The sequence below is a fragment of the Cydia strobilella genome, chromosome Z (assembly GCF_947568885.1).
Source record: "Cydia strobilella chromosome Z, ilCydStro3.1, whole genome shotgun sequence".
NCBI classification, from domain to species: Eukaryota; Metazoa; Arthropoda; class Insecta; order Lepidoptera; family Tortricidae; genus Cydia; species Cydia strobilella.
In genome coordinates this window covers 47,797,095-47,819,310 of record NC_086068.1, presented here as the reverse complement: position 1 = coordinate 47,819,310, position 22,216 = coordinate 47,797,095, and the positions used below count along the sequence as shown (strand labels likewise).

Below are 22,216 nucleotides of genomic sequence, written 5' to 3'. Positions count from 1 at the left end.
ATCAAATTTTCTTGATTTTCGAGGCACCTTTTTTCCTTAGTCCTTAGACTGTATCCATCTATTACGGAGTTATATCTATCTTTGATACTAGTTATTTATCCCCTTAATATTGCAAGTCAAAATTCGTATACTGCATCTTCTGCCTTTTAGTTTTCATCATAGTCATGACACATCATTGTAGACACTGAACACTTAAACCACAGTGTATTTCTTGTTAAAAAATATATACTGGCTCTTTAATGTTGCATCTGCGATAGAATCGCATGAAAATAAGGTATTCCTACAGGTAATAAGATAAAAAAACTACAATACAGATCTAAACCAAATGTATTACAACAAGTGACCTTTCAAGCCAATAAATAATAATTACTTGTGTTATACGGTGTTAATACAACATTGTACTTCAATCACTTTATTCCCAATAAATACACGAACTTAACAATTGTATCTATTTACAAAGAAACATTTTACAAAATAATTGATTATTGCATGTTACACGTTTCACGGTATGCCGTTAGAGGGCTCCCGCCGATAAACAATACTCACCGAGACAGCAGCGGCCGCGGCGCGCGCCTGCGGCCCGCCGTCGCCGCCGCCGCCGTCCATCACTAACTGTATACGTGGCGAGACACGACAAGTACGGTACGAGTACATACAGAAGCTTTACTTTACTACACAACGACTTTACTACTACTACATTCATTCAATAAATATAATAAGTAACTAGTAAACTTGACCTTAATATTATGAATGATTGGTGAACAACCTATTGTATGTAAACTTCGTAAGCTTCCTAAACTCAATTATGATGATTATTTGAATAAAGGATTAATATCAATTTTTTACTGGGTCACCTGAAAGAACTTAATGGTTTTGCCTTGTAGTTAAATAAATAATAATAATGTGTAAAGGCGCATCTGAATAATTTCGCTGTAACGTTTGCCTCACGATGTTCTTCTTATATAATATGTCATCGTTACAGAAAATTACAGTTTAAAATTTTTGTATCATTAGTGGTAAAATTCATGCAATCAAGCATTTGTGTGGTTATCTTCGTCATATAAATAAGTCGCAAAAGCTAGACACGATTGCATCAAATTCTCGAGTAAATTAGATAAACAAAATGTAAAAGGACCAAAAAATAAATAAAACATTTGTCATTTGTACCTATCTACTATGAATCAATATTAATATTTATGACACTACTTCTACAGTAACTCTTAAAATAATTATAACAATATCTAGAGTATGATTAACGTCGCTAGTAACAATGAATCAACTGATCGCGTTCAGTATATATATATAACAATATATGTATTCGAAGAAGCAAGCAAGACTTTTACGGTAAAGACGTATCCGTATGACTAATTGAAGTGCTCAAAGGTCATTCTTGAAGCTTATACAATAATAAGGAATATGGTTAATATTAAATAAATGCGTAATATTTTAACATTACACAATATAGGAATTTACGAGACATTATTTTTTAATGTAGAATAGATAGTCACATTACGGCAATAGGTACTCTTTACAGTTGATAAAAACAAAACGTTAATTAGACGTCTACATTTTCCTCTTTCTGATGATTCAATAATAATTAGGCGCAGACACTGCGCAAATGTTGCCGGATATAGTAAAATCAAACGAACTGCAAGGTACTTATATACCGTAAAGGTTATCCCGCGTTTCACACACGACGATACTACGAGGAACAGATCGAATGACCTTTGGCCGACTGGTGAAACATGATAGATGAGTACAAACATCGGCAAACTAACGAGTCGATCGTTTGCCGAGTGCTGGGCGAGCTAATACTGTTTTACTTCTCGAGCATGTATCTAGGGATGTCGAATTTGACCTCGACTCCGGCCTTCTTGGCGAGGGACACGATCTCGCTGAGCTGCACGACCAGCGCAGCCGCCTCGTCCAGGTCGTCGCGCGGCACGATGCGTAGACCCGACTCCGCGATCAGCTTGCGGGCCTCGTTCACCTTCGTGCCCTGAACACAAAATATAACATACTTAACTTGCTCACCCTCTTTTATAAAATTCTTCAATGTCTTGGCGTACATTTTAAGTGCTCAATATAAATCTCTGAGCCGGTTTTTCCATTGATAACACGATTCTCAAGTCATTCTCATAATTCGTTGGAATAGTTATCGGACGAGTTAAATGGTAACGTAAAAATTAGCCCTTAGTTGTTATATATTTGTACTGTACAACGGTACGGGCAACCAAATGGTGCCCTGCGTCACCCTGACACTGCTTCGTCTTCATCGAAATATAATGATTCTGTAAGTGAAATCGTAAGGAAACTCCCACTAATCGCCAAATGAACATTGTTCCCTGGTGTGCCGGCGTACTCGTAGCCTGTTACCTGAAGTCGGACAATGACGGGGATCTGAATGTTGAGGTTCTTGGCGGCGGTGATGATGCCCTCCGCGATGACGTCACAGCGCATGATGCCGCCGAAGATGTTCACCAGGATGGCCGTCACTTTCGGGTCGGACAGAATGATCTTGAAGGCTTCCTATAAAAAGAGTATTTAATATCAACAATGACGATAATAAGTCATAACCACGAGTTTTGGCCTACTATTTATAGCATATCTCAATATATGTGACGTTTTCAACCAAAAGGTACCACATTGGTTGTCGATAAGGTTGATTTGAAATTGAAGCTACATGGAAATAGCGCTTTATTGACAACCGACAACCCCACCAACCGACTTTATTGACCCTTTTGATTGAGAATGGCACATATTTGAAAACATGTTTTACAAAAGAGGCATCATTAAAATTGAGGACTTCTTAGTTGTTGTTAAGAAAAACGTTCAGTCTACGGCTCAAGGTATAAAATATGCATTTTAATTTATGTTATTATTCACCCCAATCTTTACATATTGCTTTTGCTAGTAAAAGGTCGGTCGGTCGAACTATAAATAATAAATGATATGTCGCGGCAAGCTATTGTAATAGAACACTAATTATAAACTGCCAACAATGTACCAAAGACGGAACTTCAATATAATCAACGCGTGGACAAGTCAATAAGACCTAATTACCAGTGAAAAAGTGTTCCAACGCTACACGTGCTATGCGTGTCAAAAATTGGACAAATGAGCATCAATAAAGCTATAAATAACGAAGCGACGTCAATAAAGCTATACATATACAAACAATCACAACACTCATTCTCAACAAGTACAATTATTATGTAAGTTATACATCTATTAATGCTAGGTGTCCATAAATATTGGGATACACCAATTTAATATATCTACTCGTATTTGCATTAGTGTGAGCTATAGTGGTGGACTGGTGGTACATACCGAGACGGCTTGCGCGGTGGCGCCGCCGCCCACGTCGAGAAAGTTGGCCGGGTCGCCGCCGTACAGCTTGATGATGTCCATGGTAGCCATGGCCAGCCCGGCGCCGTTCACCATGCAACCGATCGTGCCTATCAAACAAAACAACCAACATTCACTTTGTTTTTTTTTTGGAGACACACTGGCACTGGCACTTTGGAGAGTTTTTATAATGGCGGACGCCGAATAAGACAAACTGTAGCTTTTCGCGTAGCAAAATCCCGCAGCGGGAATGTCCATTTGAAATTTAATTAATGGGCATAAAGTTATAGTTCCACCAACTGAAAAACGATGTATGCCAATTGAACGGGTAGTAAGCAGTTTTTAAACCCTTCAGAGGTACAGTCAGAGAGAGATACACAAAAACTAAGATCAAAGATAATTTATTGTAATAGAGACTAGAGAGGTAGTCTAAGAAAAAAACACGCCCCTTAGTTTGACGGTCACTGAATTGTCAAACGTCAACTTTTGACAATCATTTACAGCAAAATGTATGGAGCTGTACAGCTTCATCTCGTTTACCTATCAAATTCGAAGCACTAAATTGTCTTAGATTTTACGCATCTTACTCAATGTATCTTTGCTATATATCTTTGTATCGACGGGTGAGTACCAAAACACAACATGTTTGTTGAGTAGCAAAACAAAAAGCATATTTTTATACCTCAGATCTGATACTAAAATGACTGTTTGATGGGGCAATTTGCTACCCAATCTTCACAACGTAACTGTCATTTTAGTATCTGGAATATAAAAACAGATATTTTGTGTATTTTTTTATGTATTTAACACAATAAAAAAATGTAATTGATAGCAATCATGTATAATACTAGAAGTTTTATAGATACAACGTGCTCACGAGGAAGCCGAAATATTTTAACAGTGTATTCCTGATCATATTTAAACACTAAAATATCTTATAAACTTTTCTGGAATTCGCCTAGTTTCAGTTATTGACTGACCAATAAAAAAAACATCTTTTTGTTGTTACTTAATGCAAAAAGTCTTTTTGATGGCGATGGTATCAAAAAGTGACAAGTAACACTGCAAAAACTAGGTTTTAGGAAAATAAAGAATACCCATTCATTGTAAGAGATTTACCAACCACATTGACTTTTTATGTACAAACAAAAAAAGAACACACAAAATTGCCCTAAATTCATATTACATTTTTTCCTTCTCTTGGTTAAAACCTTTCAGGTTCGTGAGCACCTTGTGTGATATTTATTGTTATCAATTACCATACCAATTAAAATTTGAATCCGGTATCAAGTTAACCCTTAAATGCATGATTTTTTCTTTTTGCCTGAAATTAATATATGCCTTACATAATTGTTTTCTGATTCTGGGAAAAATAAAAAAAAAGATTAAACATGGATTTTCTCTGCTAAACATAGTGTTGGAATTTACATAGGGTAAATCATAATTTATGTAAATTTATACAATTATTGGTAAAAGATAAGAAATCTTACTATCATTAGAAATGTATACTATTTGTAATATACCTATAATAAAGGTTGTAAATATAAATAATTGCAAACCCCGAAAAACCGTCTAAATTACATACTAAAAGTCATCAACTTTTCCAAATTTTCACAATTCTCCACCATTTCGTCCTGAAAGAAATGTATTTTCTTATACTTAAATACTGTGCAAATTTGAATAAAACATCGGAAAGTGTACTCAAACTTACGATCAAAATAATTATACAGGACCACATATTTTATCTAATTATGCATAAAATTATGTTTTTTGTTGTGTTTTTTTTTAATACATCACTATACATTTAAGGGTTAAATATGATACGGTGATTGCTGAATTGGGGACCATTATGTGGCCTCTATTATGTCTGTTTGATCGACTGTTTTGTCACAAATAAAGTAAAAAAAAGAATATAAATAATATTACCGTCGAGAGCAATGTAGTTCAGGTTGAACTTGGCGGCCTCGATCTCCTTGGCGTCTTCCTGCGTGGTGTCGCGCAGCGCGAATAGCTCCTTTTGCCTGAAGTCGGCGTTGTCGTCGAAACGGAATTTGGCGTCCAAACAGAAGACTGCGAATAAAATAAAAACTTACTCTAAGTCCCGTCAAAGTAATGTGGCTCCATGAGATACCTCGCCAGCCCACATCACTCCACCATTTTGAATAATTTCAAAAACTTAATCGACAAAAAATATATTTAATATAAGAATCGGTTGAGAATTGCGACCTGTAGAGGAGAACATCCGGATAATACGATCGCATTTTTGCCCAAGCTGAAACGGAGACCTTCGCTAACGCTTCGGTCAATAATAATGTGTGTGCAAAATCGTGATAGTTTAAATGAGAACTCCATCATTTGTGATATTAGTAGGTCTCCACAAAAGTAATAACTTACAATTGCCAGAGAGAGCGTCCTCGGCGTAAGGGTTCACCTCGATAAGCAGAGCGTCTTTTTTCAAGAACAGCTCATACATTTTGGCAATCATGTCAGAAGCTTCTTGTTGCCTTTCTTGAAGCCCAATCTGTAAAGGAAATTATTTTAATTTCGGAAATATTGTTACACTAAAGTTATTACTTGTTTAGAATATAATAATGCAAAGAGTTCTAATAGGTTGGAATAGTTGGTTATAAAAATAACTCGGTTTCGGTGAAGGAAAACATTGTGAGGAAACCGGAATAATCCTAACAAGGCCTAGTTCTCCCTCTGGGTTGGAAGGTCAGATGGCAGTCGCTTTCGTAAAAACTAGTGCCTACGTCAATTCTTAGGATTAGTTGTCAAGCGGACCCCAGGCTCCCATAAGCCGTGGCAAAATGCCGGGATAACGAGAGGAAGATGATTATATTCTTCTATATTTTATATGTTTAATTATTAACAAAGCCCTCCACGTTAGGTCATCCCCCTTTACAGTAGGTAGGTACCTTCTCGATGACGCGGTTGATCTGGTCAGCAGTGATTCCCTTCATGATGTCGATGGGCTCGTAAGTGATGGCCTCGGGGTTCTCCGCCGCCACGTCCTCGATGTTCACGCCACCTTGCGACGACGCGATTATCACGGGACCCTGCATCACCACGTAGGTACAGCTAACATTCACAAGTTCTAATCGCATTAAAGTATAAAGCTGCATCTCCACCAGAGATGTGCGAGGATGGTTAGCGATGTGTTTGTCATTAATTAATAGAAACACTTCATTTACCTATCCTCAGCGCGCCTCTAGTGGAAACAGCTCAGCTCAGGAGCAAGCTTTTTGTATACAGGTACAAACCAAGGGAAGGATGTATGTGAGGAATGTGTTGCGAGGTACGAACACGAGCGAAAAACTATCAGTCACTTGACGGTGTTTGCCAGAGGTAGGTAGATGTAAAAAGAGCCCGCTACACACCCTCGCTACGCATCCTCACACCGTTCAGCTACCTCGCACATCTCTGCTTGAAACGCAGCCTTAGGGCCACTGCAGAAAAGACTTTTGCATACATGACATTTTTATCTGAATGTCTAATATGATCTGAGTGCCAGTTGCCACAAAATATCACTGTTTACCCAAGCGGAACTTAAAGAAACTTTCCCATAGAAACGGAGTTACGTTCTCATTTTAAAACTACGTGTTTGATTGTAATGAAACTTTGCACATACAATGACATGAGGTATATCTATGCCTGTAGGTAATTAGTTTATATAGCCCCAGCTTATAAAACAAACGAAATAGAGCAAAAACAAGTTTTGTATGAAAAACTTAAATTCGCAGTATTTTTTAGTACCTGAAGCTAATTACAGGCATAGATATACCTTATCCTATTGTAAGTACAGTTTCAGAGCAATCTAGCTAGTCGTTTTAAAATGAGAGCGTAACTACGTTTGTATGGAGAACCGAGCTTGCTGCGGACTCTTAAAGCCCATAGTCAATAATAATAATAAAAGCTTAATCTTCATGCAATACTTAAGTAAAGTGGTATCAAATGAAGGACCGCACAAAGAAAGTTTCGAAGGGCAACTTGTGGCAAATGCGCCCGGCGGCGCCAGTCTGCTTCGTCACCAGGTACTGGTCGAAAAAGATTCGCAGGCCAACTTACATTGAATCTGCGCTCCATCATGATGGCAACGTAGAACTCGCGGCGCGGGAACTTGCGCTCGGTGATCATGAGCATGTTGCAGATGCGCCCGGCGGCGCCAGTCTGCTTCGTCACCAGGTACTGGTCGAGAAAAATTCGCAGGCCAACTTACATTGAAGCTGCGCTCCATCATGATGGCAACGTAGAACTCGCGGCGCGGGAACTTGCGCTCGGTGACCATGACCATGTTGCAGATGCGCCCGGCGGCGCCAGTCTGCTTGGTCACCAGGTACTGGTTGAGCATCTTGCTCGCGAGGTCAGCGGCTTGCTCCGGTCTATGTACAAATAACTGCTTTATTTTTTGCATTTACTGATTGTTATTATAACCTATCCCAAATCATAAAATGGAAACTGATAATTCTATGTAAACTATTAAAAGGAAAATAGTCGCTTGTACAAGTAGCCACGTACGCATACAAAATTTACAGTTTTATATATATGAACAAGCAGTACTCGGTTACTCATGTGATAAATAAAGGTTGCTATGATAACATACAGTGGCATCTCGATAGCATGAATCTGAAAAGAAAAGCATAAAACCGTGGACTTTAATTAATCAATAATTCACTGTAATATGATAAACCCGTCGTGACAGTCCTGATTCATAGTCATTAAGTGTAAGGCAGAATCGAAAGTAAAAAAAAATACTTAACAATGTTTGATGTTGTTACCTACCTTAAAGAAAAGAAAGCGAGTAATAAGAAGTGAATCAGCAAAATTTATCCTTTGATTAAGCTAAAAACGGGTTTCGTATGGAAATCGTATATTTTCAAGTACGAATTTGAACTTCGAAACATACGGTTTGCATAATTATTGTCTTTGACATATTTTATTCCATATATAATTAGACATATAAATAGCAGCATATACGATTATACTCGTTCAACCGTCCCGTATAGCTATTGTAAAGATAATGAATAGTCCAAGGTCCAAAGTCAACAACCAATCAGTTAAAAATGACCTAAAAAGATCGCTATTCCCTATATGTCTATAACGCATTTTAGCGTGGTGAGTGCCGCACGGGAAGTCGACCATCGAACCTAATACAAACAATTACTATTCAGGGACGCTCCCGATTGAACGGCTAGACGCGTTATCCTAATATATTTTCTTATATAACAACTATACCTAAATGTATGGGTGCTAAAATTCACCGAGCGTAGTGTTTGATTAAGTAATTGTGCCGACACGTAGCTAGCCAGTAAGTGATGTTTCACGTGACTATTTCGCATGTAGGATAAAGTAGAAAGTTTACATGTTTCGTTCGAACGAGTTAAATGTAATGATTCACTTTGGCGATGCCATTATATCTCGTCACATATTCTCTTAAGATATTTATTAATATAATAGAGTATTTATTGGCTGTGTGCGCGACAAGAGTCCCACATGGCGGCTATGGGAATGGGACAATCGAAAGATGACAAGGAGGAAATTCACATTTAATATTACAACGCGATAACCGTTTTTTTTGTTTTCTTATACAAACTTAGAATATAGGCAACAGTTGAACGGAGCAACTTCAATGTTTGAAGTTGAAGGTGTTTGAAATTCGTATATTATCATCGACACAGGAGTAATAGATTTCAAGAAGTATTTATATCTGTGCGTTTGTTATTGGACTGGAACAAACAGTCTAGCAGCGCCAGTATATGCATTTGTCTCTTTGGTCAGGTCAATCTTGTTATGCCTACGACTCGGACACTTCTGACGGTTATCTTATTGTTTTGGCGCGTAATTATCGATGACACGGTAATATATTGTAGCAATGACGTGAAACGATTTATTGTAGTTTCGATACAACACAGTCGTGGGTTTATACGACTTAGCAGATTGTAAACAGTATGAAATAGAAACTAAATAGGCCGAATATTCGGTAATTATTCGGTATTCGGCATATTTTTCAATGTTCGTATTCGGCCGAATAGTTCGGTTCGCACTGCCGAATATTTATCGAATAAACAATTTTTTTAAGGGCGTCCGATAGCTGGCGCGGGTGTAAACGATTAGAGGGCCTACCATGAAGACCGAAGTTCGCAAATTGCGCGGGCATCTTTCTCTTTTACTCCATTTATGGCGTAATTGGGGTAACAAAGAAAGATGCCCGCAATTTGCGAACTTCGGTGTTCATGGTAGGCCCTCAGGCATGAGACGGTTCAATTTCTTTTCATAAAATTTCTCGGTCGGTCGGAAGGGGAAGGATCAAGAACACGTGATGAGTGCAGCAGACCGCGGACCTGCATGAACTGTTTTCAGCATTGTAGGCAGTTTTAGCCCAACCGAATATTCGGTTCGGTATGAGTTGAACCAAATGTTCGGCCGGATATTCGTATTAGGCTAAGTCCATATTCGGCCCATCTCTGTATACATATACAATTTTAATAGTTGCATACATATGTAGGTGTGTCTTAAAAATTATTAGAACATTTCTTACACAATGAATAGTAGGAATGGTATGGCCTTGCTTTTCAGGTCATTGCGTGTACGCGATAAAATCTGGGCACGCATGATCTAGTTTTCACCTATTGTAGATACACTAACTACTACCTTTTTAGGGTTCCGTACCCAAAGGGTAAAAACGGGACCCTATTACTAAGACTCCACAGTCCATCTGTCTGTCTGTCACCAGGCTGTATGTCATGAACCGTGATAGCTACAGTTGAAATTTTCACAGATGATGTATTTCTGTTGCCGCTATAACAACAAATACTAAAAATAGAATAAAATAAATAATTAAGTAAGGCTCCCATACAACAAACGTGATTTCTTTGCAGTTTTTTGTGTAATGGTACGGAACCCTTCGTGCGCGAGTCCGACTCGCACTTGGCCGGTTTTTACATTAACAAAACTTACGTGGAAACCATACGGACACCGCCTTTGAGACCATTCTTGAAGGCTCCCTTTCCTCGTCCTCCGGCTAGGACCTGCGCAAATTATGATTTTTATTTAACCTTTTTTGAACGCCAAGAGCCACTAAATAGGTCGTGCTGTCGTGCCTGCCACGCCAGCGACCACTAAAGTGGTCATGGCGGACGCTGTCAAAGCAATTGTCCTGCTGACAGATAAGGTTTATATTCGTTATACACTAGTCGAGATATTGGCGTATAGGCCACGTCTTCACGCTTGAGGAAAAGCGTTCAAAAGGTTAATTATTCTCTGTACACATATGATTTTCGGAAATACTCAAAGGTTCCTATATAATCAGCGCAAGAACTCGCATGCGAGTGTCTTTACATTGCAGTATCTGATCTATCGCTTGTATATTGTACCTCAGTAGTCGGCAATGTATAACTGAAACTTGCAAGTGAGTTATCGCACAAACTAACGGTTGCCGCACGGCACATGAACCGTGTGGCTATGACAGTTAACCCTTTCCCAGGCATAGTACGATTTATTGACCACATACGCGTCAATAGAATTTCAACTTTAGCATTCGGATTTAAGGTTCCACTGCACTTTCGGGAAATGTGACTTGTCTTCAAACGAATCATCAAAGCTTCAAGGGAAAAGCTTGTATATTGGCGCGGCCCGGAAAAGAGTTAAGTCCAACATAGGAGAGTAATTGAAACCCTAAACTAACCTGAGCTTTAAGGACGATGTCCTTGCTGTTGAGCTCCTTAGCGAACTTAAGGGCGTCGTCCTTGGACTTGGCGACGTTGAACTTTGGCACCGGGATGCCGGCGTCGCGCAGCAGCGTATAGCTCACATACTCGTGCACGTTCAGGTTGCGGACCTGCTGCTTGTGGGGCAGGGCCGACGCAGCCAGCAGCTGTCGACGAACATGCAATTATCAATTAGTTAGTCCGGAGAAAGTCTAAAAAACTGTGTTAACTAACACGTTCCCTGCCCCCCGGATGCCCCCAATGCGGAGTCATCAAGAGTTAACACGTTCCCTGCCCGGATGGCCCCAATGCGGAATCATGAAGCGTTATCACGTTCCCTGCCCGGATGCCCCCAATGCGGGGTCATGAAGAGTTAACACGTTCCCTGCCCGGATGCCCCCAATGCGGGGTCATGAACAGTTAACACGTTCCCTGCCCGGATGTCCCCAATGTGGGGTCATGAAGCTTTTTTAAGAAGTCCGTGCTTCCACTATGGGTTCACAACTTCAAAGTGGAAGCACACTTGGACATGTGACTTTATCATATCATTTTGTATGAGGACAGTGAACGTGTTAAGTTGACTGAGTTGCATCAGCATTATGCGCAGAAACTCACTGAATACAGCAGAGCGGTGAGGAAAACAAAAAGGAAGGCATGGATGAACCATTGCGATCAAATCAGGTCCACTGCACCAATTGCAATGTGCGTACCAGCCGGGTAAATCGACTGAAACGGCACTACACCTGGTGACAACCAGAGCAGAGCAGGCCATAGAGAACAAGGAACTATGCCTAGCCACTATTCTAGACGTGGAGGGGGCATTTGACCGCACCACGTATCAGGCAATCAGCATTGCAGCATCTAAACATGGCATAGAACCGACAATCTTTAGATGGATTGGTACTATGCTAAATAGCCGACTAATAAAGTCCACCCTCATGGGAGATGAAATATTAGCCACGGCCACGAAGGGTTGCCCACAGGGAGGGGTTCTTTCACCGACTCTCTGGAGCCTGGTAGTGAACTCACTGCTGGAAGAACTAAACAAAGGCCCAATATACACGGTGGGGTATGCAGATGATTTAGTGATTCTTGTAAACGGGAAATTCCCGGAAACGGTATCGGAAATCATGAATACAGCACTGAAGCAAGTGGAGAGGTGGTGCAACCATCATCAACTCTCCATAAATCCTGGCAAAACAGTAGTAGTACCGTTTACCAGGAAAAATACCCTTAACGGCATGAAGCAGCTGAAGCTTTATGGAAGGGTACTGGAAATGTCCGATGAAGTGAAATATCTAGGTTTAACACTAGATAAAGAACTGAACTGGAAAAGCATGTCGAAACTACCATAACCAAGGCACTGAGGGTATTTGGAATGTGTAGAACGGCATATGGCAAAACGTGGGGTTTAAACCCAAAGGTACTGAGATGGATCTATACCATGATGGTAAAACCTATCATTCTGTACGGATGCCTGGCATGGTGGCCAAGGACACTTCGAGACTTCGTAATCACAAAAAATCATATTCAGTAACAGAGCACTGCTATATTCACCAATTTGCAAATAATGGCTACCCGGTACCGTGAAACCGTTTAACTTTGCCTCGAAGTTGGTGTTGAAACTGTGGGACCATGATGGCCAAGTGCGCGTCGGCTGTACAAAAACTTGTCGGCGCGCCTAATAGAGGCTTCTGGTGACCAGAAGGCTGGCCACTATTTCGCACAGCGCAGCGTATTAGTATCTCCATACAGCGAGGAAATACGGCCAGCCTTCGGGGCACCTTGCCCTTTGACGGTGATCTGGGCCCATTTTTTTATCTATAGGTTTTTTGTACTTAAATAGTAAGATTTATTACGTTTATAATATGGTCTTCGGTTACCGCGAGTAACTATCGCGGTAACCGGAGACCGAAATAAATCTTGAAATAAATCTTTGAAAACGGATTATATCGCCTATATTGAACTTATAATACATCCCGACGTTTTATTATGTTTGTTTATTTCTTCTTTATTAATACTGAATAAACCCCGTTTAAATAACACTTGCACAGTCTGGGCTATCAAAATCGCTGCCAAATTAGTTTGGTCTAACTCTATGTATATACTAAATCAAAATCAAATCATTTTTTTTTCTTTTCAGGCAACAAAGGCCCTTAGAAACATACCTTACAGACTAACATACGTACAATGAATATAATCTTAAAACTAAAAATAATTTTAATCGCAATTTTAGTTTAATCATTTATATAAGAACTGAGTCAACTTATCTTATCTTATAATTTCGGGGGCCCTTGCGGGATACACTTCGACCCATAGGGATCTTTTGTGCAGTTACCCCCTAGGAAAGATCCGTCCGCTTCTCAAGAGCTTTCCCCACCATCTGCATATGCCGATGATGATGGACCTTATGGGTAGCGTTTTGAATTCCTTTGGTTCCAGACAGCCTGTTCCAAAGTCTTTCATTCTTTGTCTGGCGAGGGCGTGATATTCACACATAAGGTGTTCTATTGTCTCTTCCTCTTCGCCACACATACGACAATCGGTGTTGTCAGCGTGCCCCATCTTGGCCAGGATTCCCTTGACCCCGTAATGGCCAGTAAACACCCCCGTTATTATTTGGGGTTGCCGTTTGCTAAGTTTCCAAAGCTTTTTGCTCCAACTCTAAAGAGCTTTGAGTGCTTTAGACCCATCAGACTGTCCCATTCTTCCTGGTGTTTGGTCTTAGTAAGGTCTTTGATAGCCGTTGTGATGGTTCCCTGTGAGAGCCCCACGAATGGTTCCGGACCTATAAGGTTGTTTGCAGATCCGGCTCTGGCAAGTTCATCTGCATTTTCATTGCCTATGAATCCCTCGTGCCCTGGGATCCATACCAGTTGCACTTTGTTTTGCCTTCCAAGCTTGTTCAGAGCTTGGATGCCATTGTATACCAGTCTAGAGTCCACTCTGGGCGCCTTAAGCGCTTTGAGTGCAGCTTGACTGTCGCTGAGTATATAGATATTCTTCCCTTGGGTTTGCCTAACTATATTCTCATGGACACAGGCAATTATAGCGTATGTCTCGGCTTGGAAGACAGTGGCGTAATTGCCCATGCTTATGCTACTACTAAAGTCATTTGCATAAATGCCTGCCCCAGTACCAGAATCTGTCTTGGACCCGTCTGTGTACCATATGATGTAATTTTCATCAGACATTGGTGCTTCAAGACGCTTTTTAATTTGTATTAACTAGTACATAAGGGTTTTTTAAATCGTTGCATAAAGTAAACTCGAAATTTTAAAGGATGCCTTTGGCAACAATTTGAAGCTCAATATATTTACCTATAAATAAAAATTCAATCCAACATGTAAGAGAGTCATTTGCCTGCGATCGAACAGTATGATTTTGAAAATAATTTTTGTATACAATTGTATGGTGAAAATTGCGGGTGCCTAAACACTTTTGAGCGGTAGTATAGTATACTTAGATTTAGTTTTTAAGTTTGAAAATTTCTGTATAATTAGTTATATTTAATGTTTCCATTAAAAAAAACGTGAGCATCAAAAATTAAAGTACGAAATTATTTTTTGTCGACAGTACTAGTAATTCTACCTGTGATGTTTTCATTGTAACGGTCGCCGACCATTCGCCGGCGGTCAACTTGAAGCAAACGAGTAGTAGGCATTGTCCTAACCAAATGTTTGCATCTCTAACCAGTTTATACTTGTATACTATTTAACTAACTACTTATAACGAATTGGCTGTTGACAGTTGCTAGCTCAACATGATATAGTTGAGCTCATATCAGGTGGACTTCGTACACTCTACTAGCCTGAAGTGAAGTTAAAAAGTTAACCTGATAGCTCTATTACCTACATGTAGACACTTGCTACTGATTATCTTATAAAACGAAATGTTCACGATCTAATAAAGAAATTTCTTAAGGGAATACGAATGATGAATTTACGTTATATAACATAAGGATGGAATAGCATGCAGGATGTAACATAAAACATATACATAACCCGAGAATGACACAAATTAGTGTACGAGATTACATAAGCTGCTGCGACAATCTTCACTTCGTGATCTTAGATATTGTTAAGTAGGAACGTCTATGGCGCGGTTTATGGATTATTATTTATTATACTTGTCTGTAATTAATTACATAATAGTACACTACGATACAAGTGCGAAAAATAGAGAATTCGCAACGAGTGGTGAAAAATTAAAACACGACTGAAGGGAGTATTTAAATCGACACGAGTTGCGAATTACCTATTCGCATGTATCGTACAGCGTTTTACAGTACATATGGCCCTTCAAATTTTCGACATAGTCACGTAGTGTGCCAATTATCGCACTAGTGCGGTAAAGTAGCACCATATGTATACTGTAAAATCTACTTGTTCCTATATATTATTACATTAGTAAAACTAATCCGTTTTTTTACTTTAATTTACACAGTTTTCAAATTTATAAATAATACATTCGTTTTAAGACGAAATGTCGGAAAACTTGGAAAAATCCAGAATTTGGTGATTTTTAGTAACTATGTCATTTTGAACTTTTTTTTCGGGGTTTGTAATTATGTTATATTTAAAAACTTTATCATTGGTATATCACAAATAGTGTACCTTTCTGATGGTAGTAAAAGTTTTCATATTTCTTACTGAAAATTATATATTTACATACATAAATATGATTTAGCCTATGCCACTTCTAACACTTGAGTTCACAGTGAAAATCGAGGTTATAATTTTTTTACCGTTTTCCCCATAATCAGTAAACAATTACACAACACATATACTCATTTCGGGCAAAAATAAAAACCGGCCAAGTGCGAGTCGGACTCGCGCACGAAGGGATCCGTACCATTATCTATTAAAACGCAAAAAAAATCATGTTTGTTGTATGGGAGCCCCCCTTAAATATTTATTTTATTCTGTTTTTAGTATTTGTTGTTATAGCGGCAACATAAATACATTATCTGTGAAAATTTCAACTGTCTAGCTATCACGGTTCATGAGATACAGCCTGATGACAGACGGACAGACAGACAGACAGACAGCGAAGTCTTATCTTCTTATCTTATAATTTCGGGGGCTCTTACGGATACACTACGACCCATAGGGATCTTTTGTGCAGTTACCCCCTAGGAAAGATCCGTCCGCTACTCAAGAGCTTTCCCCACCATCTCCATATGCCGAATGATGGACCTTATGGGTAACGTTTTGAATTCCTTTGGTTCCAGATAGCCTGTTCCAAAGTCCTTCATTCTTTGTCTGGCGAGGGCGTGACATTCACACATAAGGTGTTCTATTGTCTTTTCCTCTTCGCCACACATACGACAATCGGTGTTGTCAGCGTGCCCCATCTTGGCCAGGATTCCCTTGACCCCGTAACGGCCAGTAAATACCCCCGTTATTATTTGGAGTTGCCGTTTGCTAAGTTTCCAAAGCTTTTTGCTCCAACCAGAGTCTACCCCTTGTATAAAGAGCTTTGAGTGCTGTAGACCCGTCAGACTGTCCCATTCTTCATGGTGTTTGGTCTTAGTAAGGTCTTTGATAGCCATTGTGATGGTTCCCTGTGAGAGCCCCACGAATGGTTCCGGACCTATAAGGTTGTTTGCAGATCCGGCTCTGGCAAGTTCATCTGCATTTTCATTGCCTATGAATCCCTCGTGCCCTGGGCTCCATACCAGTTGCACTTTGTTTTGCCTTCCAAGCTTGTTCAGAGCTTGGATGCCATTGTATACCAGACTAGTCCACTCTGGGCGCCTTAAGCGCTTTGAGTGCAGCTTGACTGTCGCTGAGTATATAGATATTCTTCCCTTGGGTTTGCCTAACTATATTCTCATGTACACAGGCAATTATAGCGTATGTCTCGGCTTGGAAGACAGTGGCGTAATTGCCCATGCTTATGCTACTACTAAAGTCATTTGCATAAATGCCTGCCCCAGTACCAGAATCTGTCTTGGACCCGTCTGTGTACCATATGATATCATTTTCATCAGACATTGGTGCTTCAAGACCTTCGGTCCATTCAGCCCTTGTTGGAACTTTGACATTAAAATTCTTACGGAACACAAACTTGGGTTGCATCCTATCACAGCCCATATTCCTAATCCTTTTCATGGAATTGTCACATTCCATGTTTGTGTTTAGTCAAACTGGCCAAGTGCGAGTCGGACTCGCGCACGAAGGGATCCGTACCATTATCTAAAAAAACGCAAAAAAAATATGTTTGTTGTATGGGAGCCCCCCTTAAATATTTATTTTATTATGTTTTTAGTATTTGTTGTTATAGCGGCAACAGAAATACATTATCTGTGAAAATTTCAACTCTCTAGCTACCACGGTTCATGAGATACAGCCTGGTGACAGACGGACAGACAGACAGACAGACAGTGAAGTCTTAGTAATAGCTAGCTTAGTAATTTACCCTTTGGGTACGGAACCCTAAAAATCATGCATTTAAGGATTAAAATCAATTCAGTAGTTAATGATCAGTAGTCAGTCAATTCAGGTAATGACTGGTTAATGATAATAATATTTAAAAGTATCAATCAGAATAAATCGTATTGGCTCCATGGGTTAAATAGTATTTAGTTGTATAGTCACAGTGCTAAACCATAGTTATATAGAAAATCTGCTGTGTTGCCTTCAAAGTGACACAAGCATTAAGCATGCATAGTTGCATACAATTCAGAAAAGGAAAGGTTTACTAAATTTGATTTGTTTTGTGAACACCAGTGGCCCTAGGCCCTGTCATACTCATATTACACAGTGAATATAGAATACATTAATCTTAAAATGGCATACATACATTTCTTACAACTGAATGCAAGAGCAGTATAATACTTTACCTTGAGCTAGATTTAGCTGCCAAATTAAAAGATATTGTTGGACTTTAGTTCATTACTTGCCCAAATAACACCAAACACCACTTTTATTAATAATAATTTTTAATTTGGCGATTAATCCAACAATGTAATTTATATTGCATTTTAATAATTAATTGATATAGTCAAGAGTACAATTTATTTATGCATTTCGTCGGGGATAGTGCAAATCCGCGTAACTAGCACTGGTAAATACTGCATATCTAAACAACGGCAAATTTTACAGGCGAAGCTTAAAACATTGTAACTTTATTATTTTGTAGCATACTTTTTCCATTTTTAACACATAATTAATGTCATTAACGGGTCTAACATGATTAAATTTCATTATTTTTTTACCTTTTCTCCTACGTTTCAGTTACCTGATAAACGCCTGTAGAACACATGATTCAATACTTCCTGTGTAAAAAAGGAAAAGTAGCCTTTAAAATAATATAGTTACGAGTATAGACAATGGGGGAAGGTTTTGACATTTGGGTACAAAGTGGGGTAGTTGTGAAACGTGAGTCTGTCAACCAACGCGAACCTGAGACATGCCTAATAAATAAATAAAATAAAATAGGCTTTATTTACAAAACAAAGAACAGTTACCTTTAACTCTCTATTTTATTTATTATCTCCCATCTTTTCTATTCTTTGTTTGCTTGCCCTTCAGCAAATGCCTCTTCCAACCTTCTTCCTTGTTTTTGCTTGCGTTTATTTTGATTGTTTTGACACATGCCTGTGCCCCTAAACTGTGACTTATAACTTAGTGGCGACAAGAAAAACTAGGACAATAGTGTGCAATTACAGTGTAAAGTGTGTGATTTGAGTGAAAAACGCATAAAAGTAGGTATCACTGTGCAAAATGAGCATCAAGTTTGGGAGTTTGAGGTGGCGCATGGCTGCTGGAAAAATTACATAGAGCGGTTTACTTTTTGTCTGCAGGCAGGGGATATTGAAGATGATAGTAAAAAGAAAGCTAATTATTAGCTGTGTGTGGTTCAGACTTGTATGATCTGATTATATCACTAATAGCACCAACTCAAATAAGTGAGGTCACCTTTACAGCAATATTATTGTTGGTAAGTTGAACAATCATTTCCACCCGAAGCCAAATGAAAATTTCATACTAAGTATCAAGAGGAGGGGAAAAAAAATTTGGGATTTCATAACTAGAGATGGGCCGAATATTCGGTAATTATTCGTTATTTTGGTATTCGTCGTATTTTCAAATGTTCGTATTCGGCCGAAAAGTTCGGTTCGAACTGCCAAATATTTACCGAATAAACAAATCCTTTTTTAAGGGTGTCCACTAGCTAGCACGGGTGCACTTTGCCGTCAGACATAAAACGGTTCCATTTTTTTTTCATAAACATTCCCGGCCGGTCCAGTGGGGAAGGGTCAAAAACACGTGCGGAGTGCAGATCGTGGGCCTGTATGAATTTGTTTTAGGCAGTTTTAGCCCAACCGAATATTCGGTTCGGTATGATCTGTACCGAATATTCGTATTCGGCAAAGTCCATATTCGGCCCATCTCTAGTTACGATTTAAGCTTCTCCTATAAAGTTTGTTGTTTTGTAGATACGCAGTATTTATTTACCAGTGCTAGTTACGCGGATTTGCACTATACCCAACGATTTGGCCTTTGTACACAATCAAGCAATAAGGTTCAGAGAACAATGCACAGTAACATTAAACATGCAAAAATATTTATATGTTGTACTATTCTTTACAAATAAATATAATGACTTGTAAATAAATGTATGCTGCAAGCAAGATGATTTAATTTGGTCTTTAATGCATATACAAGTATTGAGAAACAGATGATCAAATCAGTTATCAATTGAGTTGTATGTAATCAATCAATACACAAATAACATTAAGATATTGCTCGGAAAATGAATCGAACAAACCATCAAAAACCGAATGATGACGTAAGATTCACAACCGTATAGACGAAACTACAAGGTCAAATTTAAAAATAAAATTGTAATTACATAAATCTAACCTACATCTTAGTTAGGTAATTCTATATTATTAATATTTGAAAAACTTACGGTCAGCTTCGACGAATAAAATTAAAATCAATCCAGGCGGCCGAAGAATATGGATTTTAGTACTCCGACACGTAAAAGTGTTACGAATACAGTTAGATTTAGATGAACCCAGTAAAACTTAGTGTAAATTAGAAGAATTGAAGGTTTAATTACCTTTGCTCCATTATTCCGAATTACTGTTTCAGCAAGACCAAGAGAACGAGGAAGGAAAGTCGCCATTTTTACGGGAATGAGGATGGGTGAAGTAGTGTGAGGCGAGAGGAATGACAGTGACACATGACATAAGAACGACAACGGTTTGACGTTTAAATGAAAAGTGCCGAGTTCTGTTTCACACATCTGTAAATCTGCTTGAAGACCGAAAGTAATCCTATTATTCTTTTGAAATCTGAACTTCTTTTTGTTTTTTGTTTACTATAAAAATATAATAACATTTATCATTCCATTATTATTTAATCCTACTATTTATTTCGTTTTTGGGTATGCATCACTTTCCTTTACCATATAAAGGACTCGACTTTCGGACTTCGATGTGTTGCCTTCCTGTCACACTTACGTACGATTTTACAAGTGCGGCAGAGAGGCAACAAGTCTAACGTGGTTCGCGGTACTAGGCCCTCAGAACATACGCAATCTGACGAATTTAGAAAGACGCACAAGACGTTTAACCAAGTTTACTAATTCTGACAACATACCAAGAATTACCTACGTGAAGTGCGCTCCAGACTACGCGGCGCGAAGTCGCGAACGAGAGTATGGAGTCGATTTCGCTGATTAGCGAACTAGACTCCACACTCGTGTTCGCGCCGCAATTCGCGCACTAGTGTGGAGGGCCCTTAAGGGGTCATTGTTTGCCTCGGAGGATATAACCAACGGAGACGCCACGTCTGTAATTTGCTGTACAAAAAAAATCTGCCAATTTTTACCGGGGAGGGGAACGTCAAATGCTCAGGCATGAATCTAGTATAACTGGATCGGTCATGAGGAGTGGGGGAAAATGACCGAACGGGATAGTCTTATGTATCTTTCAGTAGGAGTAGCAGAGAAAGCGCTGTTATTGTTTGTCCTTGTCATAGTTTCACTTTTCCACCGCTGCCACAACCGAGGTTGTGGCAAACAAATAAGTACGTGACATGTCATGTTTGTTCGTTGCTTGTTTAATTGTTGTTGTTTTGTATGAAATTGTGCTTTCTCTTATGAAATATAGTGATGGTTAGCGTTTTGAATGCTTGAACTTTGATAAAATACTGGTGAATTGTTCTGTAATCGGCTGTAATAGCCGCTCTGAGCAAAAATATGAGATCATAACCTTTCACACGTAAGTACGGTATTTTACACCTTCCTCTTAACGCAATATGTGAGAATAACATCGTAAAATTACGTTACACTCAAAGCAATGTAGAATCAAACGATCTCAATAAAAATATCAGAATTATTTACGCAAATTAACAAAACATTATTTGTAAAATTATCCGCCCAAATTACGTAGATAGGTAGGAGTCGGAGGTCAGCCATTTTTAAACTTCTTCTTAATTTACCTGCATAACAATCATGTTAGGGATACCAGATGAAAATATCATAATTTTATGGGTAATTTTGACCTCGAAGTTTTTTCGTACTTCTAATTCCAAAAAATAAATAAACAAATGTTGTGAAGATTAAATGTGGTGTACATTAATTGGTGTGATTGCGATTTGTGATTTCTTTAAATTAAAACCCATAATACATTTTATTTTACGTTTTATTTACTAAACATGTTTAGTTTTGTACCACCTGCGCGAATTATAAGAGGTATTTCATTGTTTATACGCCTAAAAAAACGACCCATTGACATTTTGTTTAACAATTTTTTTATACCGTCAAACAAGCTAACTTTGCCTCCAGGGTAATCGCCCCAACGTGATATCAAATATTGGGGTAATTTTTACCAATATGGTATCCCCACGTTTATGACGTCATCTATGTCTATCCCTTACGGGCGCACGCGTATAGCTGGTCTATGTAATGCTAGGTCTATGTGCTCAGGTCAAATGTATACGTAACGTCAACATAGCCATGATGCCATGAAGCCATGTCAGATAAACGTCAGTCCATACATGTGTATGACCGTCGGTAGACCATCCATAGTCGGTAGAACGTAGTGATTATATGCTCTTTGGTCGGTAGACTATTTTTGACAGAGGGAAATGCAAAGAGCATGGAGACGATGGAGACTGTATAAAGGAGCCAAATCTCTATGT

At 38.9% G+C, this 22,216-nt stretch overlaps 1 protein-coding gene across 1 annotated transcript; it reads right to left on the bottom strand.

Annotated features, from left to right (window-relative positions):
• Positions 1 to 311: 311 nt before the first annotated feature.
• Positions 312 to 20,275, bottom strand: LOC134754861 (succinate--CoA ligase [ADP-forming] subunit beta, mitochondrial). Its single transcript, XM_063691308.1, has 10 exons — positions 20,130 to 20,275; positions 11,033 to 11,221; positions 10,306 to 10,376; positions 7,568 to 7,730; positions 6,267 to 6,407; positions 5,743 to 5,869; positions 5,275 to 5,418; positions 3,331 to 3,458; positions 2,377 to 2,529; positions 312 to 1,999 (listed from the first exon to the last, which is right to left on the bottom strand). The coding sequence occupies exons 1-10, from the start codon at positions 20,193 to 20,195 to the stop codon at positions 1,820 to 1,822; spliced, it is 1,362 nt and encodes a 453-aa protein (XP_063547378.1). The 5' UTR covers positions 20,196 to 20,275; the 3' UTR covers positions 312 to 1,819.
• Positions 20,276 to 22,216: the final 1,941 nt, after the last annotated feature.